Source organism: Aricia agestis, chromosome Z (assembly GCF_905147365.1).
Source record: "Aricia agestis chromosome Z, ilAriAges1.1, whole genome shotgun sequence".
NCBI classification, from domain to species: Eukaryota; Metazoa; Arthropoda; class Insecta; order Lepidoptera; family Lycaenidae; genus Aricia; species Aricia agestis.
In genome coordinates, this window is record NC_056428.1 from 18,500,592 (window position 1) to 18,527,531 (window position 26,940).

Genomic DNA, 26,940 nt, shown 5'->3' on the forward strand with positions numbered 1-26,940 from the left:
GCGAGCGGCCGGGGGCCCGCGACTCGACGAACTGACACTTACGCCGACTTTTCCTTCGCGGTTTTTTCCCTCTCTCTCACCGTCGCGCGACCGGCGAGTTTTGGCGCGAAAATTCGTGAGTGACGATGACGATAGTGTGAGTGACGCTCGCCATGGATGACTGGGAGCGACACGTGACTCCTCTTCTTCAGGACATGGGCTGCTCCGCCGACGAGACTCAGGATGACTTTTTCAATCAGCAGGAAGTGAGTAGATCCTAGATAGTCCGATGTGCATAGTCAGATACTGCTGAACTTCCGACAGAATACAGATGAATACTTGTACCACCTGTCATCAATGTATTGAGTACGAAGGTGCAACTGAGTAGGTGGGTACACCGCTCATTTTGTAATTCATACTTTCACAAGAAGCCTGCAGCAACCTAACTTACAAGTACGACAAACTTTGAGTAAGGGCAACAGGCCCAACTGTTTGACAATATCCCAATAAGTGACGAATAGCTTATCTAAAAGTTTTGTTTCAGCTTACTTCACTCAAAGCTTTTTTCACTCATTAGTTTCTTGGACCTTTCTTACTTGTACGAAAAGCTCTAAACAACTAGCTACAAAGGCCTTAGAACTTACACGCCTATCTATAAAAAACTTTTTTTAACCGACTTTAGATTTTTTTTTGGTACTGGGTATTGCTCTATAATTCGGGAATATATCAAAACCGGTTCGTCGAAATAGTTTTTGAGATAGGGAATTTTAATTCTTGTTTATGTACAATTCTGAAGTCGGTTTAATTTTTCTAATTATATCAAATTAGTTTACTACAAATGCATAAAACATTAAACTCTGCACTGTAATCAAAAGAAAAAACAACCTGTACCAACCCTTTCCTTTTAAAGAAAAACTCGAAACAAGAAGACAAATGCGGGAAAAGTTTTCCCGGGCGATAAGAGATAACAAACGAAAACAGCCTGACCGTCGCCTCTCGCCGCACTCTTCACACTACAAGCATTAAAAGACTTCGTCAAAATATCTTAAACTATACTCCACTCGGACTAACTTGTCGCTAGCGGTCATTGACGCCCTGTCAAAAACTTGTCATTTTCCATATAAAACCACGATTGACAATATCTGACACTTCATTTTCAATCGCGGTTTATATGGAAAATGACGAGTTTTTGACAGGTTTATCGCATGAGGACCATACATTTTGGGGGAAAAAATAGTTTTTATCCCCAAAAACTGAAAGGTTCCTGCGCGATATATCTATGTCTTTTCCCGGGACTCAAAGTGTATCTAAACTTAATTTATCTAATCAAAGTAATTTCAGCGACTTAGGGCCTGTTTCACCGCTTCTTGATAAAGTGCCTGATAGGCTATTCACAACTTTTTTGACAGATTCTCAAAAAAGTGGTGTCAAATGGTGAAACAGGCCCTTAGTGAGAAAAGGTAGCAGACAAGTAACAAACACAGTTTCTATATCCGATTATAAAACATAATCGGATATAGAAACTGAAAAAAATAAAAACTAGCGCATGCAATTATAATGCTAAGTACTCTGATTGGTCATTTAACAGTGATCCAAGATCACAATAACGTCGAAACAATATAATATTATGTTAAACATAATATTATATTATAATATTATGTTTAACATAATATCACAATAACGTCGAAACAATATAATATTATGTTTAACATAATATTATAATATAATATTATGTTTAACATAATATTATATTGTTTCGACGTTATTGTGATCTTGGATCACTGTTAAATGACCAATCAGAGTACTTAGCATTATAATTGCATGCGCTAGTTTTTATTTTTATAACGAAGTTTGATATCCAAAATATATGAGATTTGACATAATATTATAGCATCGCAACGCGAGCACCACACGCTTAGCGATGCATTATGTTAAATCCCATATATTTTTGGCGTCTAACTTTTCTATCATAATGGTGCTCCCACACTGCCGTTAGAAAATGTTTGTAAACATTTTCTAACATAAAAATATTTCCTAACTAATGTTCTCAATTGTTACATTCTGTTAGGAACTGTTACATGTTGTAAGTGCTCCTTCACTAATAGAAAATGTTCCCTAATGTTCAATAACATTTTATAACATTTAAATCTGGTATTGGCTCACCGTATACCCCGTCGTCACCTTTATAAAAGGTTAACAAACCGCCCATGACTATTAACAATGACGGATGTGCAAAATCGTCATTTTTGTTTTATTTCATAAAATATGTCCTATAACCAAGGCTATCGTGAGCTAAAAAGAAAAAATCTATATTATGCGTAGTTTCTGAAATAGCCACATTAAAATATCGTATATTACTAAGATAGCCCGCTAACAATGTCGGATAGTCACTACCTACGTTACTAACGGAACGCGGAAGCGAGTAAGAGCGTACGATGTGCCACATCCGACTATGTTAACATAGGGAATGGACGTCGCGCTGTCATTTTTTGCTACCGTAGTTATATTTTTTTACTTTTCGACGCCATTTTCAATGTCTACAAGATCAGCACGGCCAATTAAAACTTGGTACTCAACGAAATTAAGAAAAATGTAGTAAAAGGCAAAAAATGCTGATGGTAATATTATGTCCAAAGCTAACGCTAGTGCTGAAAATTGTATTTACTATTCTTTATAATCTTCTTAAATATTTTTAACAGTATAGCTTATGTTTTATTGCTTTCGATTTGATTATGAGATGAATTCTTAACTTCATCAACATTAATTTATCGTAGGTAACTTAAAATTGTAGGATGTACCACATCCAACGCTCTTAACCGGTTTTTCAAATGTGTAAAATGTCGTTAGTACCACATACGACATTTTTAATTGGTTTTATAAGTGATTAAATTGTCGGTAGTGTCACTTCTGACATTATTATGTGGATTTATAAATTGGTAAAAGGTCGGTAGTACTAAATCATAATCATTTCATTTACTTTTATTATTGATTAAATAGCGCTTGTAGTTCGTACCGTATCTGTCATTGCTTACCGACTTTTAAGAAATTTCAGAAGGCTTTAAAATGGGCTTTAAAATTAATTTTTATGCGAAAATTAGGTTTTTGTTGGCACATGTCATACATAATGAATTAATATAATTTTTTATTTATTAATCGTATTTTTCATGGTTTTGCGATTTGGTGACTAGTAGCCGCAAAAAGCCAGACTTTCTTGGCATTTTGCTATTAAGCAGGTGGGCAACAAACATAAAGATTTACTCAAATTATGTAAAAGTGACATAATTCCCAAAAATAATACCTAAAATGCTATTTAAAATACCACAATGGATCAGAGAAAATCTCGGATGAAGAAGACTGCTTTTGAATAATTATTAATCTAATAAATACTAATCTCAATTTTTCATGTAAACAAAGGCTGTGGTGGTACGTAAGTGTCCTAAAATGTAGAAATTTTTAAGAACTACTTGACTCCGCGAACTTCGTTTCATGGGCCTGCCCACACATTTAGGCACTATCATCTCTCCAGCATATTTGGAAGATCTAGATGAGATCGATGAGATCGTTTGACTTGCAAATATAATATTTTCCATTACACATTCGTGGTAGCCGCCGCCGTTGCCGCGTCGGCGCGGGCACCTTATTTTGAGCTTTAATCAAACTGTCCTTACTTCTAAAATATTTCGCTCATGGTAATAATTTAAAGGACAATTCTATTTTTCACATAATTCCAATTAGTATTTTGATATTTATGTAGGTAAGGATTAATAACGAATGTGCAAAAAAAGTCACGCTAGAAGGAGATGATTTGAAGTAAATTTTTTTAATGAAAGTAATGGTTACTATTCGTTAACCATAAAAGATAGACATAAGCTGCCAATGATATTCTATGTTACTAACGTAACTAGATTGGAAGTTTACGGCAGCAACGCGTTGCCACTTCGAAGATGCCTGCAGGCATATCTCACATACATAATGACATAACGAATATATGACTTGACATTGTCTTTTGAACAAAAAAGTGGTTACGCATTTCTGAGAATATTTTGTAAGACATTGCTACTCTAGTATTTTAGAAACTCATTGTAAGCTGCCCTGTGCTTTTTTGTAGATAATGATGAGTACTATAAACATGTATAACATTATTTTGATGTATCATTAGTATTTTTCGTAGCGGAAGCGAAATAATAAAATTTTTGGCAAATTTTTACCACTTTGGGTTATATTTTTGCTATTTTCGGTCGGATCCCTAATATTTTTCAGAATAATACATAGCCTGTGTTCTTTGCAAATGATGTAGCTTTCCAAAAGTAAAAGAATTTTTAAAATTAGTTCAGTAGTTATTGAGCCCATTTAATACAAACAAACATACGAATAAAACAAACTTTTTCTCTTTATAATTAATATATATATTTGTATTTTTTATTTTGTTTAGTTCATTTATGTTATGCTATCAAAAAGTCAACAAAATAGTGTTAGTAATAATTTTTAATTTCAATATTTTAAGTAAGTTTTCATTTCGGATGAAAATTTGATTTTCCGAATTATTTAAATCATAAGAAATGTTTTGTATTTTCATACGTATATTGTTTTTATGTTTTATTTTGACAGAAGTCCATAAAACTATTTTTTTTCCTTTAAATTGTTGTCGTTTTTGTTGGTAATTTCTGCATGCGACATATTTTTTAAATTAACAGTTATCACTTAACAATGACGTAAATGCCACTTCCGACAAGCAATCGTCGATTTTCTACAAGCAACAATGTCGGTTCTGGCACTTCCGACAAATCAGCATTACTCGTACCCCGTTAAAAAGGTCAGAAGTGATTTTTCTCATATTTAGGCATAAAATACGAGATACTCATAATAACATATCAAACGTAAATAACTTTTATAGTATTACCCTGAAATTTCATGATCCTACTTGAAATAAGTAAAAAGTTATGCACAATTTAGACTTTGAATCACTCTCCTGTAAAGTTGTCGTTTTTCACATCCGACATTGTTAATAGTCATGGGCGAAACAAAAGGTAACACAATATGTTTTATTTTCTTATCATTTGTTTTGTTATAATTTGTTAACTTACGTTTACTAAACATTTTCTAACATGAAAACATTAGACTTCGGTTACATACACGGTCACTCTAGCCAGTAGTTTAGTCCATCAGTGACTGACGCCAGAATGATGGCTGAAAAGTACATAATAGAAAAATGAGCAGTCTGTCAATCAACCGGTTAGGGTCAATTCAGACCATAACGCGACGCGTAGATGCATATTTTCTTATTGAATTGACAGACTACAATTGCGTGAGATGTCAAATTTAGAAATGCATCTATGCGTCCCGTTGCGGTCTAAATAGACCCTTATTATCGGATGCAATATGACGCTATCAAGTTTAGTTGTGGATAGCCAATCCGGCACTTATGAAACAGGCCCTAAGAATTCAAATTGTCGCATATTAGTTTACTAGAAAATTCATGTCTCGCATGACCATTATAATTATCTTGTCTTAAAAAACCAATTTGCATTCTTTTCCGAGATTAAAAACGAAAGTCCATACTATTTCACAGTAACAACTATTGCGGTTCAAGCGAAAAAAAATTACAGATATACACACATACATTCGCATTCTGAATATTAGTCTTACTGATCACAAAATTACAGATCGTTTTAATTGTTATTCATTAATATTATCGCATTTATTTTATTTTTAAGACGCGTTCAGACGTTTTAATTCGGGCTCTACATTCGCGGCGCGAATTGCGGCCGCGGTTCGGCGGCAAAATAAACTGACACCGGACGGAGAAAGCCACGAAACCCTCCACATTCGCGGTTCACGGCCTACGCGGGCTTTCGCGCCGCGAGTGTGGAGCCCGCTTAACGTTTGAGAAAACACACCTGTAGAAAACGCGCGCTTGGTGTGACCCATATATATGGCCTATGGGTTGTCAAATGACATCGATACCAGCTCATCTTATCACTAACAAGCTGATAAGGCCGTTAGACACTATAATGATAGCATGCAAATATATCAATCTAAATATTATTATGTCTATCATAACGTGATTAGTATAATAAAACAACGGGTTAGCCGTTAGGGCCTGTCCACATGGCCACGTCACGACGTCGTCAACGTGGAACGTGGTGCGGTAACGTGGCACGTTACGTTGTCGCGACGTGCAAATTTACTACGTTGACGACGTCGTGACGTGGAGATTGCTGGCAGAAGTGAAAACAGCAGGAGCAGACATATAATATGCTCCGCTTCACAGTCGCCTGGTCGCATAGGTTTGGCCTAAGCTTTACTCCGTCATACGAATTTTACCCATCGTAAAAAAGCGCACAACTTACTAATAATTTTTCACTTCAAACAATTTATGGCCTCCATTTGATAGACTATAACATAATTAATAAATGACTAATTATTTTTATTAGATGCCTATGACTAGGGAATGCAATCCCGCAAGATAATTTCAATCCCGGTATTTGCGGGACTGAACCATCACAATCCCGCTGGATCCCGGTATTTGCGGGATCCCGCAGGGTAAACTTAAACTTTCAAAATAAATGGTTATAATGACTTTAATTGATAGACCCCGTTTTAGTCTTAGAAACTCAACTAAAACCAACTTATTCTCACACTTTTTATTACAACGGTTTATTAATAAGTTAGACTTTAGATGTAAAATAAAAGAAAAACTAATCATTTTTTGGAAATGGTTACGTAATAATAATAGTTAAAATAAACTCAAAACACGCTTAGGTATTTATTTTCATGTTTTATTAATTTTTTTTTCGAAGTATAGGGAAAATTGTTCTAAAAGATTCCGTTACATACTATACCTAAGTTCAAGCTTATAAAAGTATGTTAAAAAAGTTAGGGTATTAATTTTGTCGTATGCCAAACGGCTCCTGATATTCGACACAAGGTAGCCAGTAGCTAAAAAATTTCGCTCAGCTTCCACGCTGGTTGGTACAATTGTCAATTAAAGTGAAATATAGGTGAATTGAAGGTAAATTGTTTTGTGGGCTGCCTGTAGCCAGTTCACGCACCCCCTCGCGCTAAGTTACACGTATGAATCACGCTTCTTTGTAATCCCGCTAGTCCCGCGGGATCCCGCTAAATTTTCGACCGGGATTAGTCCCGCAAAATGCATGCGGGATCCCGGTATTTCGGGATCCCGGTATCCCGGTATTGCATTCCCTACCTATAACGTATCTATGGAATTAATTTTAACAATCGTCGTTGCAAAAAATACTTATCAACGAATTATTATTTATGCCTATGTCAAGGCGATATTAGTCACTGAAGAGGAAAACAACACATTTTTGCATAATTATTAACATACTGAGGTCAGTGCTCTACATCGCCGACCAAAAGGTAGATCTTTAATAGGAGCAAGCAAGCTTTAAGCATGGCGAAGGAAAGGTTTCTTTCTTCGAAATTTAATATTTGACATTTTATTCGTAAAATCTACCTGTCTTCTTTTTCATAATTTCCAAATTCTTTTGCATTTGTACTGTAGTTGTGCTAAATCAGGAATCAAAGATGGAATCCCGATTCTGCTTTCCGAATCCTACAATAACACAGCTTTGGTGTTCGATGCATCTTTAAAATCAACGAAACGCGTTCTGATTCGTGTTTTTCTTAGAATGAAGTTGAAGAAAGCGATTTTAAACCAACTAGAGATCGCCCAATGGTCGAAATTCGACCTTAGTTTCAATGACATTAGGACTAATACCTACATTTTGTAAAAAAATATTGACTTTATCATACTTTTTTCAACTCTTGTCTCTGGGACTCAGCTGATCTCAGACTGGCCGTGTAAGCATTGTCTAATAATAGCTAAGATTCAATTAAAAAAAACTGTGATCCATTTTCAATTTGTCACCTTGTTGTCAACAGACTTCAACCATAAATAAAAGAGTATGATTCGTATGTATAGGCTTGTCACTAAAAAATCTGTCATTTTTCCTAGTGTGTGTGTTGTAGTGTGGGTAATGTTTTATTTGTTAAAAAAATGTATTTTTTTAACTAAACTAAGCAACCCTATTCCCTTCTCTTCCCTTCCCTACCTTCCCTTATTCTCTTCCCTTCCCTACCCTCCCCTATTACCCTATTCCCTCTTAAAAGGCCGGCAACGCACTTGCAGCTCTTCTAATGCTGCGAGTGTCCATGGGCGACAGATGTTGCTTTCCATCAGGTGACCCGTTTGCTCGTTTGCCCCCTAATTTCATAAAAAAAAGTGGCTTTTTAATTGAATTATTCGGAACTAAAAAAGATCGGAACGGCACCTTAAGTTTATCTCCACAGTTTGTGACTATAGTCTGTCATAAAGTGGCATTTTAATTGAATTTTTCGGAACGAAAAAAGATCGGAACGGCACCTTAGGTTTATTTCCACAGTTTGTCCATACTTTCGCATTTCCGCTGGTCGCCGTGCTAGCACTACAGGTACTGTTATTTAAAAGAAACATTGTCCTACAAATAGAACAATTCATATTTTTTTTTATATTTCAGTTCATTTAATGAAACTTAAATTTACTATTTGATGTACAAAAACTACTTGCTAGATCTCGTTCAAACCAATTTTCGTTAGTAGTTTTTGAAGTAATCATATATTTTTTTAGACTTAATTTTTTTTATAATTTTTCCATTTTTGTATCAAAATCTTAATGCGCTTCACAGACTTCATCTACTTACCCAGTTTCAATAGTATATATAAGTAGTATGTACATCATATATTTTTTTAGACTTAATTTTTTTTATAATTTTTCCATTTTTGTATCAAAATCTTAATGCGCTTCACAGACTTCATCTACTTACCCAGTTTCAATAGTATATATAAGTAGTTTATATAGTATAATAATTGAACGCCTCCATGGTCTAGTGGTATAGAGCGCGGCTCTTGACTCGGAGGTCGTGGGTTCGATTCCCGCGTTGGAAACATGTTATTTCCAAGTTTGGTTAGGACAATGCAGGCTGATCAATTGATTGTCTGATAAGTAAGATGATCCATGCGTCGGATGGGCATGTAAAAAGTCGGTCCTGCGCCTGATCTCTCGCCAGTCGTGTCGGTCGTCCGTCCCACTGGGTTATGAAAGTAAAGGAATAGAGAGTGCTCTTGTGTGCTGCGCACACACTTGGGCACTATAAATTACTCCTGCGTAGCTGGCCTGGTTTCAATGAAACCGGCCACCGTCACCGAAACCGGTGTGGAAGCTATTATTATTATTATTATTATTATAATTATTATAAAAGTTGTAAAGAAAATTGGACGGGAAAATTCGACCATGATTTTTGTAGCATGATGTACAAACACAAAGTGCACAAAGGCCCTTCCAGGCTCCAGATTCGGTTGACGGTCGGTCTGATCGCCGGCCGACCTGACCGGAATCGTTTTGTCCATTCTAGTGTGTCCGTGAGTTCGATAAGACCGACCTGACCAACCTGCAATCACTTCCACTGGATTCATCTATGTTTCGCTTTCAAGTAAAAAAATTATAATACTCGTAACCATGACCATGTAGAGACCATGACAGGGATATAAGGAGGTTGTTGTAGATGATGTAAAAAGTAAAAAGTCGGTCCACCGCGAGATCTCTGGTGAGAGATCTCGCGCTGGACCGCTCAACACACAAGAGCACACTTCGTTACAACCGGTGGGTTGTAACGAAGTGTGCTCTTGTGTGTTGAGCAAACCTTGGACTTGTCTCAGCACAGTAATTACAGTCACCGAATCTTTATAGGATTTATCTCTTTATTAATTACCTCAAGGAGCCAGCAACGAAGACACCTTGTGCTTTGGCTTATGGTTATAAGGAGGTCGGGTGGCAAATAAATCCAGTCAGGTCGGCCTGCGATCAGTCCGATCGGCCTATCGATTCGATGGCCATGCTATATTATAATATGGAGGCCTTTAACTGACTTTTTTGCACTCAAGTCACAACGATGACTGCAAAATACGTTAAAAATTATGAAATATGTATCGATAAGACGTTATATACCGGAAGTGTTCCACACGCAACGAATAATAATTTCACTTCGTAATACTCCGGGTAATCTAAACGGTGATATGTTACATGCAAAACGTGCATAAACTATCTAACCCCGGACAAACTGACGTATTTTATATACGGATCAATAGGCAATGACTTCTTGCTTAGCGTTCAGCGTTGCCAGACGTCCCGTCTTTGGCGGGACGTCCCGATTTTTCAGTCAAAATTAAATGTCCCGCACGGGACAGGCTCAGTCCCGCTTTTTCGCGGATAACGTAGTTTACATAGTCTTTGGGGTATAACCCGAACGTACGTGCAGCGTGTTGAGAAAGAAAGGTGCGTAATGAAGTTAAGAGTATGGAAAAGAGAAGAGTGGAATTTTTAAGACTATTTTTGCTATCTATTGTCACGTTTATAAACGTAATTTGAAATAAAATAAAAAGATAAAAATTCCAAAAGTTTCGATTTTACACGTTTTTTTAGTTTTTTTTTTCGGAGGAGTCCTAAGGTCACTAACATTGTGACACGAGATTTTTATGTTTAATAAGATTATAGTCCAAATCAAGTCTATTCCACCTCATAGGCTGGTGCAGCCGCGTCATCAGATATTGCGACAAAAAATATCGCGTTGCCTTCATGATTATCCTAGGACTTAGCAGCTAGGATATTAACAGATCTATTGCAAGTTGCAACAGAGTAATTAATGCAAATACTTCCTCGTCCAACGTGACAATCTTATCTCTGTATCACCTAATAACCGACACCTGTTTTCTGAGAAAAATCCAACGCTTTTTTGTCACACTTCGTCGAAACTGCAGAAATAATCATTTTAATTAGTGTAAAAATGTAACCTAATTATATTGCATCGTCTGAATTAATATAATATTATGTTGTGAATTGTGATGAGTCACAAAATCTTATAGATTCTGTTCGTCCATATGTCACAGCCACTTTTCTCCGAAACTATAAGAGCTATACTATTAAAACTTGGTAAGATGTAATGTGTGAACCGCATTATGATTTTAATACAAAAATGGAAAAATTATTAAAAATTTTAGGGGTCCCCATAGGTACAACTTTTGGATTTGGATTAGGTTCTAGATGAAAAAATTTTTTTTTTATCTAACCTATGCGTGTGGGGTATCTATAGATAAGGCTTCAAAAATCATATGAGGTTGTAGAATGCGTGAGCGAAAACCTAAGCAATTTCTACAGGAACTCATTCACGGTGGTTAAGGACAAAACATACTAAAAGTCCTGCTCGCTGATTCTGTATCGTAAATTTGTGCATTTTGTGCATTCTATGACGACATTAGAACTTATTAAATTCTCTAAAAATTACATTCTATACAGTTTTTCCAAATTCTCATCCGTAAAAATTAAAAAAAAAGCTTTAAGTTTTAAATATGTGGGTATTCCTTTCTAATTTTGTTTGCAATCCTCAAATCCAAGAGATGCTGGTAAGTCGTCTATTGTTCTTTTCTTACCTTCATTTTTCCACCCCCACTCTTGAGGGGTCAGCTCATTCCCAATGATTCATGATGTTTTTTATACAGATAACTAAGCTGGCAAACAACAGTATGGTCTACCTGATGTAAAATGGTTACCATAATGCCTATGCGACGTCTGCAGCACCAGGGGTGCTACAGATGCGTTGCCACTTTAAGGGGTGTGATGAGGGGATGGGTGAGGGGATGAGGGATGAAGGATGAAGGGTTCGGTGAGTGAGGCCCTCTCACTCACTGAACGAAGCACAGAAGCGATAATCCTATTATTCAAACAGAAATAGAAAGGAATATTTAAAAATAAAGCTTTTCTTAATTTTCACTTTTCCTGAGCCTGTAGTTTGAAAACGGATGAGAATTTGGAAAAACTGTAAAGAATCTAATTTATAAAAAATTTAATAAGCTTTAATGTCATCATAGAATATTTTTTGCTACAACGCATAGTTTTTTAGTTATTGACGAAAAACCAAAAATTTAGACCTTTGTCGCCCTCCCCTCCCTCCAGCTCACCTCCTAGACATCAGGACTTTTAATATTTTGTCCCTAATCACCTTGAATAAGTTCCAGCAGAAATCGCTTAGGTTCCCCCCCGCTCACGCACCTCTATGGTGTCGGTCAGCTTCTCTTATTCTCTTCTCAAAGTATTATACTAGGACAAAAAAGTAAAATAAAAAACCCTTGATTTCGTCTCACTCATTGATGGTCTACAAAATTAAAGAAGTCATTTTAATAAAATTACGACCATTATAGAGGTCAAATCAAAATTGTTTAAGTTAACAATAGTTAAGAAAACTTCTGTATGTAACAAGACTGGCTTGCATTATCAAAAAGTTATCTGATCTTATGAAGGTAAGCCAAGCTTCCGATTCCAGACGTATTTACTTAACCTAGCTTCACAAACTCTGCACCTGATTTATACTGTTCGGTAACTTCGTTATTCTATTGGCGTACACATTGTCAAATTAACCCAGTCCTAGAAAACATTAAAACCGGCCAAGCTCGAGTCAGACTTACCTATGAAGGGTTCTGTTCGAATAACATAATAATATAACTAAAAAGGAAAGACAAAAAGATGTTGCTAACCCAATTTTTGATTTTAAACTACCGAGTTTAAAATCAAAAATTGGGTTAGCAACATCTTTTTGTTTCTAAAATATCTATTCAATGATAGTGCTCACTAGACGTAGAGATACGTATGATAGACCACATTTTAGTGTTCCTTACACAAAGGATAACAACATGAACTACTTAACAACGTTTTTCGTACCCAAAGGGTAAATATACCGACTGCGAAACCTATTAAGTATAGGTTTCGTAGTCGGTAAAAATAGGCAAAAAAGTCTTTAATAAGACTTTTTTGCCCATTTTTTGCTCGTAGCATTAATTTCAACTAGTTCTGCTTAGGGCACTTGAAATGTTTACAAAATACTCAATTATATTCATGCTTTAATAGTTAATAATGAAATTAAAATAAAATAAATCATTCAGTAGGGGGCTCCTATACAAAAAACTATTTTTTTTCCTATTTTTGCTCTATAATGGTACGGAACCCTTTGTGCGCGAATTCAACTCACACCGGCCTATTTTTCGTTACTTTATTTTACCACTTTGTTGGTATATTAAATTGTAATTATTATTCTAGCCGTGTCGAACACAATCGAACTGACAAACAAGAAGTTCATATAATATGGACGCCGAAACTATAACCACGGAACCCTAAAACAGAATCATTATAATAATCACATTTAAATCGTTAATTATGAATCAACGCCAGATATTAATTTGTCAGTTCAAAGATACATAATATTTTAAATAGTATGATTTACGACTGTAGTAATACAAGTTGTATTTATTTTAATAAATTGATTGTATCGACTATTAAGGCGTCTACGTCTCTCTACACAGCACGTGTCCACATTTTTTGATAAAATAAATTGTACAATAAAAAATTAAGTTGACTCCTAGAAAAAAATATGTAAAAGAAGCTCTTGAATTGGCTGTATAGTCAGAGAGTTACGACGATTTAAAAATATTTGATTTACTTTGCAAATCATTAATAATTAAGTAGTTTAACGTTGTTGTGAAAAGGAAGATCTTCCGACCGAGTGAGATAGCATGCTCGGTCAGGCCGAAGCCCACTGACGTCATTTCAGACGTTGTAAATATATCTTGCCGTTCTCCGAAACTTTCGATAGCGCGATGCAGGAATGTTAGGTGAATTGTGGGTACCGCTACAGTAGCTTAACTAACTATCCGTTCCCCGATTGCCATAACACAAGTTTTTCCTTAGCATGGGATTAGAAGCTACCTAGCTTTTATACTATTGTATAATATATTATGCTTAATAAGTAATTTGAACTGTACCCTTTCGTATAAAATGTTATACAACAAACATTTTGATTTAAAACTGCTTGATGACTAGCTAGCTAGTCAAAATTTGTTAAATAATTCATAAGCCAACTTTCTGTACACCTCAAATTGCTCAAAAATCGACTGCTTCGAGAAAAGGTAGTCTGATACTTAGTACCCGCGCGTGCGCATAGCTCGGATTGTCACGGTCACAATAATTGTTTTTTTTTTCAAAACCTCTTAATGCTGCATACTTAAGAGTGTTCAAATTATTATATAAGAAAACTAATACGATAAGAAAGTCTTGAGGAATTTGTATAGAGGTTCAAAACTGTAAGTAAAACAATTATTGCGTTTAAATTAAAGGATTCAAAACTAATTCAAAAGTTATATCATCATCAAGTTAATAGGAAGGCAGGACGATCAATAATAATTATGTGATAGAAGATATCGGTCTCGGAACAACATCATTTAAGCCTGTATCTTATCCCGGCGGACGAGTGATTCAACAAATGACGGCACAGCTCGTCAGAGTCGTGTTGCCGTTTTATTTTGCTATGGCGAACCAGTCGGACAGCGCGACGACTGCCAAAGGCGCTAATGATCGCTATCGCCCTGCTGATTAACGATATAGAGTGCGCTTTTAGATAAAACACACGTACGAGATGTTGGCGAGAAACGTCGCACGACAAGAAAGGATATCTGGAGCGGTACAGCAACAGTCGACGATGATAAGTGATAGCAGAATCGTTAATACTTTAGAATAACTTCAATAAACGTAAGGTAAAAGACTGCTACATCTGTCGACGTCGTATTTTACTCCTTGAGATTCGGTTTACCGTTTACCATTAAAAAGATTTACACCGCGTATATACCTCCATCGACCACAATAGTTAGCTAATGTTTTCTCCTAGTTTGATTCGTGTTAAAAATGTATATAGATAAAATTATATTACTTGCAACATTAATAAACGAATGTTACGGATTATCTCGGTACTCGAATTATTGTATATTGAACTCGCTAGTATGTCGAAGTGCTAATACTGGGCTGGGTGTAGTGTTACAACGCCGCGCTGTACAAAACGACCAAAACGCTCTAAACTGCTCAGCCAGAGCTAAAGGAGCAATCATTCGTAAAGGAGCATTAGTGCACTACACACAGCAGGCTAATCATTATATACAGTAGTATTGTGTAAAATATGCCCTAAATTCCTGGCAATATTTGTACGAAAGTTCTTTCGAGTCATGTTGATATTAAAACTTGTAGAACTTGACAGAAATGTACTTGTTACTTAGGAATTGCAGAATTATAATGTTGATTCTTTAATCAAATGCTATTTATATTAAACCACCTGCAAGATGGGAGCTAAAAAGCACTAGTGTGAAAATATGAAGAGTTGACTAGCAATCTCTACAATGTATCTCTGGTGGTCAGTAAACTCGGTTGTGTGTAGAACGGACTAGAGATGGCTTTGAACTCAATATTTTCCGGCATCTGATATTCGATTCCGTCATTTGTACTTCGCCCTCTCCTCGCAATGTGAGTCCAATTGTTTTTTTTTTTGGTATTACTTTACCAAAACTGAACAGACTTAATTAATATGTCTGTTGTATATTTTCAATGTTTGTGATTTTTTACAAAAGTAAAAGTTACATGAATTGTCTGATTTCAAGATTGTAATAAGTATCCCACCAAAAACATAAATGTAAAAATGGACAGCCACGTTCCATACAAACATTATTCTTGACTATGGACTTGGCCGTAAAAATCTAATTAATGAGTGCCAAGTTCTATGGAAAATTGAAATATGTATGTGAACCAATTAACATCATGAATAAAATATAATAGAGTCTATTTATTTGCCTTATTGAATATCTATAACAATTGATGTTATTTAAGTAATGTGAGATCTTAAAGTAGATTAGATCTAACTTGGCCAGTTTTCATTACATCGGTCATTTCATAAAGTAATTGAACATTTTAATTTTGATGAAAATGAAAACTAGCCAAGTCAAATCTAATTTTAAGATCTCACATTACCTAAATAACATCAATTGTTATATATATTAATATAAGGCAAAGAAATAGACTATATTATTTGTTCATAATGTTATTAGGTTCCTATACATACATATTTCAATTTTACATAGAACTTGGCACTCATTAATAAGATCTCTATCCTTTTTACGGCGAAGTCCATAGACAACAATAATGTTTGTATGGATCTTGGCTATCTATTTTTACATTTATGTTTTTGGTGGGATATTACTACTTTTTGTAAAGAACGCTTTCCAAGCAAGGGTGACCCCTTAACTTTCCCAGTTCAAACGTACATATTATTCGACTATATTCAATCGCAACCTTTGGGCTGTTTCACCACATCCCGACAAGTGTCGGATATGCTATCCGCAACTTATCTGACTGATACTGCATCTGTCATATAAGTTGTGGATAGCGTGTCTGTAACTTATCAGGAAGTGGGGAAACAGCCCCTAAGGCTTGTTGAGTATCACTCGAATAAAACAAAGAAAATCCAAGCGAATAGATACAGCTGCTACCATAATATTTAGGAGGCATTGGAATAATACGGTATAATATAACGTATTTCTGCGGGGGTTAAGTACCTATTATTATAGCTGTCTAACAGACATACAGAAAGACAGACAGACGGACAGACAGACGGACGGACGGACGGATGGACAGACGGACAGACGGACAGACGGACAGACGGACAGACGGAAAGACGGACAGATGGACAGATGGACAGACGGACAGACGGACAGATGGACCGACGGACAGACATCCAGACGGACAGACAAACGGACAGACGGACAGATGGACAAACGGACGGACAGACGGACAGGGATTAAAAGAATTCTATGTCTATTCCCGGAACTCAAACTATATCTCCATACCAATTTTAAGAACAATCGGTACAATCAGTTCGGGTGAAGAGGTCACAGACAGACAGACACACTTCCTAAAGTCACTTTCCTCATAAAGTTCATTTTATAAAGTTTCTTCACTTCACAAATAAATATTTACGGGGAGCTCCCATAACATAAACGTCATTTTTTTGGCCTTTTTTGCTCAAAATCAATAATGGCAGTCGGTAGGCACCTAAAATATTTACAAAATCTTTAATTATATTTTTACTTTCATAATTTATAATAATAGTAAAATAAATTAAATATTTAAGGGTCTCCATACAAAAAACACAATTTTTGCCTAGTTTCGCTCTGTCCGACTCGCACTTGACCGATTTTTTTTTGTTTTCTGATTTTTCCCTACCCTTACATACAATTACCAAGCTGGATTCCAAATTTAAGCCTTCTAGGTCATCTGGAACTGCGTTAGAATTTTGATCTATAGGTCAGTCAGTCAGTGATAAAAATGTAGATTTTTGGACATTAATATCATAATGACCGTTTGAGCTGTGTGCATGAAATTTAGATCATATATTTATCTCGCAAGTCTCATTATACGAGCCAAATTTGAAACGTTTAAGTGAAATAGTTTCTGAATTATGAGGGGGTCAAAAGTAGCTGCAAATGGTTCGTGTAATATTACACACGGTGCTGCTCGCCAGTTCTGTTATGCTCGAACTTGGCTTGACACGCTACCGCGTGTCTAGATCTAAATATTTTAAATTCGTAACTATTTATTTTGTATATAGATTATAGGCAATAAAAAGACGTAAAACCGATATCAAAAATATTTTTTCAAGTTGCTGGGGCACACTAGATAGTGCCATTTGAGTAATGCAATATGAATAACGACTTCAAAAATATTTGGTACTTAATTAAGAAATAATATAGTTACGAGTATTATTATTACCCTTTTATTACCAATTTATAATAATATACTTAATTGAGAGCTATTATTGTTTAATGTTAGTTTATTTTTGTTCATTCATTAATCATTATATTCTATAAAGATTAATCATTATCATAATGCGGTGATCTACCACGATTGTATTAATTTCTGCTATATTTTAATATTGCATTTGTTTATATTATAAAATTTAAATGTCATAGGTGTGTTTTAATGTTTTAATTATTTTATACATAAGTATTTGAAATTTTGAGTACTTATACAATATTATAATTTGTCACTAAAACATGTAAAATTAGATATTGCCTATGATCTAAAATAGTTAACACCAATCGCAAGCGGAATATCCTGAGATGCGTAGCGTTTCATCTTTTGTTTTGACTCACTGACACAAGGTCATTCATTTTACACTCTGAAATGATTATTTCATTAAACCAACTAGTATTTAAAATACAAATAAAGTGTATTAGTGTTTTTATTGTGCTTCTATTGAAGCAGCAATCGCCGCGAAATCAAATACTTCGCTAAAACTCTGACACCGAATATGTAACAACCCCTACAAGTGTGTGAATTTCCTTTTCTACAATATCATTTACATTCGCATTGCCCTCATTCAAAAAATAAAATGTATTCGTTCATTTTGAGTCAATCCATGGGCTGGGGACTAGTCGACTCGTGTTTTTTATTATAATAAAAGAGTATAATGTTAATTTGAACGGTGGTACTGATTCACCTATGCTGCGACAAGCGGTCGAGGTGTTCTCTTCACTGCCCGGCGGTAATTTTTTACACTTTTTCACAATTTGCACCGAAAATCATTCGCAGTCGGTGAGTACTAGTGATTGGCTCTAGTATTTACATCATTATTTTTTAATTTTAGCTTCTGTACTATACACTAGTATTCGGCCTATGATTTGACAATATTTGAGACCAATACTTTAACTTATACTAGAAAATCGATTTTTGTGAAATACTTACTCATCTACATAAGACTCGTCAGTTTCTAGTCCGTCCTGTCTAACTCTGGTAGTGTGGTGTTAGTGTTACAATGTTGCAAGCTTAGCAAACCCAATTTAACGTGGTGTTAACCAAAGTTTTTGACATTGGTTTATTATTTATTATGTATCTCGTTTATAAATTTGACTTTATTTATACGGTGTTAAATAGATGGCTCGAGATAAACCACTTTACAAATTTTTGTAAAAAAAAAACAGCTATTTATACTCGGTCTTGATTTTGTAACTGTTTCATTCAAAATTAGCAAAATATTTATGCAGAACAAAATAGCATATTATTTTATTACGATACTTTAAGCAAACGCGTATTATTAAAATACAAAACATCACTATTTAGTACCGAGAATAACAAGAAATTAAAAACAATTAAAATAATTATGAATTACAAGCTAGATCATTATCCTAATAATTAAAATCTAGCTGCTACAGACTCGCTAACCGAATGATATTTGCATAAATAATTAGTAACAGTATTTTTGTAACAAAGAGTATAAAATATGTTGTTGTTATAATTTTATTGTGCGCATTTTTGTGCCGCTGTTACAATGTAAGCGGGTTACGTTCACTCCACCAACTCGGCCCATTGCGAACAAACCCGTCCTCATCAGACTAACTAATCTGCAAAATCTCTGAAATATTACATTACACGCATTCTTTATTAAAATCATTTTTAATAATTTACGACAGAAATCCTAAAAAAATAAAAAATAAAACTTAATATCAAACAAATCTATTAAATACAGGTTTACGCTATAATTACTGACACTAAAAATACCTAACGGTACTTCAGAGCGGGATAAGGGAAGCGAGTTGATAATGATGAACAAAAGTACTGAGCAATTCCTATCTACTTAGTATAACTATTTTTCACTCTACCAACCTCTTACTCGAAAAGACTAAATTATTTCAAAATACTAAATTCTTATTCAAATACATTGGTTAAAATAATGGTTATTGCGGTTCTATAAAGTAAAACCTCAATGGCAAAACTTACGGACAATAATAATAATTAATAGTAGACTGACCTTGAACAATTATTAGCCTTAAAAGTCAGAGTACACACTTCTACGCTGCTACGCCGTAGCATAAAATACCAACACAGTAAGCCTCAAAGACTCACAAAGTTGTCATTAGCAACGATTCGATCAAAAACGTAATTTTACGTAAAACCAGTCATCTAAATTCTAAAGTCTACCCCACGCACTAAACAACTAAACGTAAATTGATAGTGAAATATAGTCGGTTAAAACGGGCGAAATATACTAAGTTTACGATAGCCAACTCGTCTGCCAAGGGCAGTTGCAGTGGCCACAAGTCGCCTGGCGAAATGGCCGAAATGGCCCGGCCATGGCTTGCGGCCAGAATGCGGTCACACTTTATTGCCCGCACCCATTACACAAAAATATACGTCCGCTGTCTCCTCGACTATAATACGTTGCTGCTCCGATATACACTCATTGTCTCTTGGAATATAATACATGTACGAAGAACAAAGGCGAAGGTTCCAATAAACGAGTGGCAATGGCAATCATTGGATATTATCAAAGTTAGAGTAACAGATTCCATTCAGTTCTAGGAGTCACGGAATTCCACGTCAGGAATCAGGATTTCAAAACCCTAGTTTATAGGTCAATTTAATAGCGATGTAGATCGCGCGGGTGATAAGGCGTGGTACACAACACTACCGCCTAATTATTTTTGGTAACCTGTCATTTTCTCCGCGAACCGGCGCGGCACGGCGCAGCCTGTCGTGAGTCGTGACGCTGCATTTCGAGACCGACCGTACAAACGTCAGTACACTCAGCACAATCTGCTTGATATGACGTTGAATTGTACGTTGAATTTAATACAAAATTTCTGATCGTATATTTGTTAATTTCCTTTGACGTGGCATATTAAATTAGATATTTTTTTTAATTTACGGTATTCATTGGGTATATTCCGCAAAATTTTAAAATTATTTGATGTCGAATAACGCTAACCTATAGTGTTTATGTACGATTAGATATAATAAAACACTTAAGTACATATTATTTAAATTTATTTTATTGTGAGTATAAGGAAAATCTTCAATTTTAATAATATTATGCGTATTACTCTGATCACTCGCTAGTCACATTTAGGCTACACGATAAATGCCGGTAATTTACTTAAAAAAATAAAAATTGAAAGTAATGTAAATTACAAGGGAATTTTATTACGATAACATTTGAAAGTGACGGTTTGCAACAAAATAATGCGCGGAGGGCACGCACGTTGTGAACGGCGGGTATGCACCCAGCCTTACACCTCGCGTGACCTGCGTACGCGCATCGGAAAAGTGACGTTAGCTGTCACATCAGGCCGATTAGTGGGGGCGCGCCGATGGCCGCAGATAACGAGGCAAGTGTCCCGACACGACCGACGATAACTAGCCGATATCATCATTAATCGCGAATCAACGATTTTGGGTCAATTCGGACCGCAACACGACGCATAGATGTATTTCTAAATTTGTATTGAATTGACAGCTTTGCAAGACGGCTCACGCAGTTGAAATCTGTCAAATCCATACAAATTTAGAAATGCATCTACGCGTCGCGTTGCGGTGTGAATTCACCTTGTGTAAATACTAGCGCTTACATAGCTGAGTAATTTTACCACGGATTTTAATATCTGTGAGAGTGATTTTTATGTCACCAATATAAGTTAAGGTCAATTCAATTTCTCACACAGATTAATTGTACATAGAATTTTGTTTGTAAAAATACTTTTGTAGTCATTATATATCTATTTCTTTTTGTAATAATTCACTTTTAAAAAAGAGCACCGGTTCAAACAGTTAACATTGTTAACTATCAGTATGACATACCATCTATTCAACCTTCATTACTAAACCTCCTTATGTCTGACAAAACCGTCGAAGAGTTTTTTTTAACGATTATAATATGATAATGTGTATCATTATATTTTATTACACGCATCGTGAATTAAAGGAATTAAAATAAGCCTTTTAGATTAAAAAATTATTATCACTCCTAATTATAATGTTTGCTCGCTTTTATATTGTCTAGTTGGTAGATAGATTTATTTTACTATTATTATCATTATCTAATTGTTATATTTATTTATAATTTACCAAGGCCATCGCATTTAAATATTATTAAGTATCGTTTAATGCCATTACACCTTTTCTGGAAATAATTTTGATATGACTTAGCTCCCGATGGTAGCGTTTCTAAACGATAAAAAAAACATAATTAACCTATTAATAAAACAGGTAAAGTATAATTGAGTGACATTATGTTGATATACGAAGCTAGTTAAGCCGTTTACTCGATGATATTAAATTAATATGAAATCGTTCCACGGATGAGCACGACAAAAACTCTAACGTGGCCATTTTATTAGTTCCTATGAGCCACCCATAAACACGTCCTGCGCCTCGACTATACTCCACCATGACTCGCTTACTTTTAGAGAAGGACTTATTAGACCTTCCATGGGTGAAGCTGGTGTATAATTCGTATGAGTTATACGGGACTCCTCAGTTAGCGAAGCCCAAAATATGTTTGTAACAAAACATTTTTACTTAGGCTCAGGATTCGGAGAATCTTCTTAAACCTATTTTACTGATGTGTACTATCATATATCATACGAGCTTGTGCCCGCGGCTTCGCTCGCGTTAAGAAGTATTATTATATACAAACTTTCATCCCCTATTTGAACCCCTTGGGGTTGGAATTTATCAAAATCCTTTCTTAGCGTATGCCTACGTTATAACATCTACCTGCATGCCAAATTACAGCCCGATCCGTCCAGTGGTTTGGGCTGTGCGTTGATAGATCACTATGTCAATCAGTCAGTCACCTTTGAGTTTTATATATATAGATTTTTGTTTTATTCTAAAAGTTATTCAATTAATAAAAAACTTCTTTCTCTTTTGTGTAAACTAATACAGCCGATGTGCACCGCGCCTAAGCGGATACTTTATACGCTACTTAAATAATTAACAGTTGTTTATATTTATTGCCCGATTGTTAAGAATTAACCGGCCGTCGTATGTTCACATGCCTAATAATGTCGACTCGGAAACTTTTTTATCGAAAGTGACAAAGATCTCTGCGAGGCATTAAATTTTATTCGACTCGTGTTAATGCTTACATTGTTAATGGTAATCCTTGAAAATCGAGTATAGACTGGGGAAAATAAATCTTTATGGGAGTTTTTGTGGCGAAGCTGAGGTGGGAGCAAAAAGCTTGTTATTTTGAGGTCTCATTATATTTTATTCTACCCGAGTGTACCTATATGGTAGGGCGTCCTAGGTGTGTTTAGACCTATACTGTTGTATGCCCGTGCGACATAACATTACAATATTATAACAAAATTTTACTTGCCCACTTTAATGCACACCCTTTATAATCAAAGTGCACACCACAAACGCGCAGGAAGTATGTACATTTATACCAGATAATACTAAACATGGATTATGTGGCCAACAGCTATGCGATTCTTTGGCACAATCCACAGTCTTCGTTTGACGGATTTCAACACATGAGGTGTTGAGTCGTACCAGTGGGAGGTGACATGACACAACATTTCGTTGGAATTCTCGTGGGAATGGAAATCACAAGTAAATAAACATATTTTTAGCATGGTTTAATGATGGTTTTAATGTCGTCATTTCTATAATTTTTTATATATAACTTTTTATACCATCGCGTTTTGAATCAAAATAGAATATATTCTATACTCAACCAACTTACTCTTTATCAATTTTTTTTTTTTTTTATGAAATAAGGGGGCAAACGAGCAAACGGGTCACCTGATGGAAAGCAACTTCCGTCGCCCATGGACACTCGCAGCATCAGAAGAGCTGCAGGTGCGTTGCCGGCCTTTTAAGAGGGAATAGGGTAATAGGGGAGGGTAGGGATGGAAAGGGAAGGGAATAGAGTAAGGGATTGGGCCTCCGGTAAACTCACTCACTCGGCGAAACACAGCGCAAGCGCTGTTTCACGCCGGTTGTCTGTGAGAACGTGGTATTTCTCCGGTCGAGCCGGCCCATTCGTGCTGAAGCATGGCTCTCCCACTTATAAAAATTCCTTCAATCGTGGAAAAAAAGAGACACAATAGCTTATCTATTGTTATCGCGGCCGGATGTGACCGCATGGGGCTTGATGAATATAATTTTTATTTCGGAGTTTTAATGGATAATGATCGTGTCTCCCGCCCACACCTAAAATATTTGGTCATTTCAATCAATCTTCACCAACAGGAATATGCACTAAGATGATATCCAATTGTCTGTTTGTCTGTCTATGGTGTCCAATTGTCTGCGCAAGATACACTCAACTGCTCAAAATTCATTCGACATCACGCACAAACAAAGGCTAGAACACTTCTTCATCGAAGTGTTGCTTGATGCTTCCTACCAAATAATAGACAAAGTAAAAAATGGATAGTAGAACCTAGAAAGGATCTGTCTTTTGCTTTTTGTTCTTTTTTTTGAATTTCTATTTTCTACTGCGGTCATGCCAAGCCTTCTGGGGGTCAATTCTTGTATCTCGGATCTTGGTGATGTCCACGTGATATCGTTCCTTGAAAAGTGAATTTGAAAATTCTAGAACATGCAGATGTGAGCAATTAATTATATACTTCGCGATTTCTCCCCGGGCTCGGGTCTTGGGACTTCATTACTTGGGATCACCTTATGCGCATTTTAAATTAGTTACATACAAACTGTTCCATAATTAAACTCGAGTCTTTTTGCTTCACTTTATTCGAGAGCCAACGCTATTTTTAATAAATATCGCCTTCGATAACGGTTAAGAATTCCCCGCGGACTGCAGTTATAACTTATAGCATAGAAATTAATAAAAAATACTATATTGAAAGCATAATTTTATAGTTTGAAGTTTTGGTTATTAGACCTCATTCGGAAATAAAATTTCCCGCGTATAATGCGGTTCACGTTAAGTTACTTTTTAAGGTTAGGGCGGCCGTCAGTTTCATCGGGCGTTATCTCTGACTCTCTGTCTAGAGTTAGGACCTTCGCCACAGAATCTATATCTATACTAATCTACATATACCAATATTATAAAGCGGAAGAGTTTGTTAGTTTATTGTTTGTTTGAACGCGCTAATCTCAGGAACTACTGGTCCGATTTGAAAAATTATTTCAGTGTTAGCTAGCCCATTTATCGAGGAAGGCTATAGGCTATATTTTATTATGCTGAGACTAATAGGAGCGACTAAATAGAGGAAAATGTGGAAAAACGGGGGAAAATTATTTGGATGGGCATATTTGAAAGCGCTAATCTCAGGAACTACAGGTCCGATTTGAAAAATTCTTTCAGTGTTAAATAGTGCATTTATCGAGGAAGGCTATAGGCTATATTTTATTGTGCTAGGACTAATAGGAGCGAATAAATAGAGGAAAGTGTGGAAAAAACGAGAGAAATTATTTGAAATGGCATATTTGAACGCGCTTATCTCAGGAGCTACTGGTCCGATTTGAAAAACTCTTTCAGTGTTACATAGACCATTTATCTAGAAAGGCTATAGGCTATATTTTATCACGCTAAGACTAATGGTAACGAAGAAATAGTGGAAAATGTGGAAAAAATGAGGGAAATTATTTGAAAGGGCTTATTTGAACGGGCTAATCTCAGGAACTACTGGTCCGATTTGAAAAATTCTTTCAATGTTAGATAGCCCATTTTTAGAGAAAGACTATAGGCTATATTTTATCACACTAAGACTAATAGCAGCGAAGAAATAGAAAAAAATGTGGAAAAAACGGGGAAAATTATTTGAAATCTCACGAACTACTGGAGCAATTTTTCTGTTATTTGGCACAGATAAGAAATAGACCACGTGAAGGATTATAGGTTATTTTTTGTAGACTAATTTGTCTGTGAAGTATCTAATTTACGAGGGCGAAGCTGCGCGGAACGTTATATTTCGCGTGGTCATGACATCACGCGTAAACGGCTGGACCTATTTTGCTGAAATTTGGTATAAAGATACTTTGAGTCCCAAAAAAGAACATAGGATACATTTTGTCCCGGAAAAATGTACAGTTACTGCACAATATAATTTTATGATTTGCGCGTAAACTATTCAATCTATTTTGATGGAATTTGGTATGGAGATACTTTGAGTCTCGGGAAAGGACAAGGAATACTAATTTTGTCCCGGAAAATGTACGGTTCCCGCACAATAAACTTTTATGATTATTGCCTAAACTATTCAATCTATTTTGATGAAATTCGGTATGGTAATATGACAATACTTTCAGTCTCGGGAAAGGACAGGGGATACTTGGACAAGGGATACTTTTTATCCCGGAAAATATACGGTTCCCGCACAATAAACTTTTATGATTCTCGCCTAAACTATTTAATCTATTTTGATGAAATTTGGCATGGAGATTGGAGATACTAATTTGAATCTGGGACAAGGAATGTTTTTTGTCCCGGAAAAATGTGTGGTTCCCACACAATATACTTTTCTGATTTGCGCGTAGACGACTCAATCGATGTACGGGAAGAACAGCTATAAACTAAAGTCCACGCGGACGAAGTCGCGGGCAACAGCTAGTACAATATAATATTAGTACAAGTACCTTCGCGTAGGTATGGATTTTGCTATTTGTGTAATAAGTAACTTAAACTGTCTGAAGAGGTGTAAAGATAATTTTCAGATTTTTTTCCGTACTTATTACCTATTGATATTCGTACAATGTGTAACACAATTTACACAAAGAGCTCTTTGCCATTCGAAGTGGCAATTAAGAGGACACATTTTAAAAGGCTTTTACGCATACATTACCTGGTCGAGCGGACAGTGATGCAATATCCAGGTACCATTAGCCGTGAGAACGAGCGGCGGCTCAGGTGTTAGGAAGTGCTTCCGCGGCCACGTTTGCCCCCCGCCCCCGACCCGCCATCGCCCGCGTCGCCCGCATGCAACCCGACACCGGTCAGCTGCCGACACACTCCAATACCTCCGAATATCAAAAATTAACCCATCTACACCTTGGGCTAGAATTACCGTCCGATTTACGACGCGAATTTTTCAAGTGAGGGTTAGGTTATGGGTAGGATGACAAAACAGTAAAGATAATTTTTTTACGGAAATTGGCTTACGTTCCATCTCTGCTTAGCCTTTTTCGCCAGGATTAACAATACTTATTGCTAACCAGCCACAAAAGCAAGACAGGATAAACAAAAGTCATCTCGTCGCGTCGTACAAATAGGACCATATAATGTCTTTTCA

The 26,940-nt window shown here is 35.9% G+C and overlaps 1 protein-coding gene across 1 annotated transcript in view; it reads left to right on the top strand.

Moving 5' to 3' along the window:
* Window positions 1-26,940, top strand: part of LOC121738848 (homeobox protein caupolican) — a 143,798-nt gene continuing 116,858 nt past the window's right edge. Inside the window, exon 1 of the mRNA XM_042131101.1 lies at window positions 1-245. Within this exon, the coding sequence (XP_041987035.1) occupies window positions 153-245 (93 nt within the window). The 5' untranslated portion in view covers window positions 1-152. The remainder of the gene's footprint in view (window positions 246-26,940) is intronic.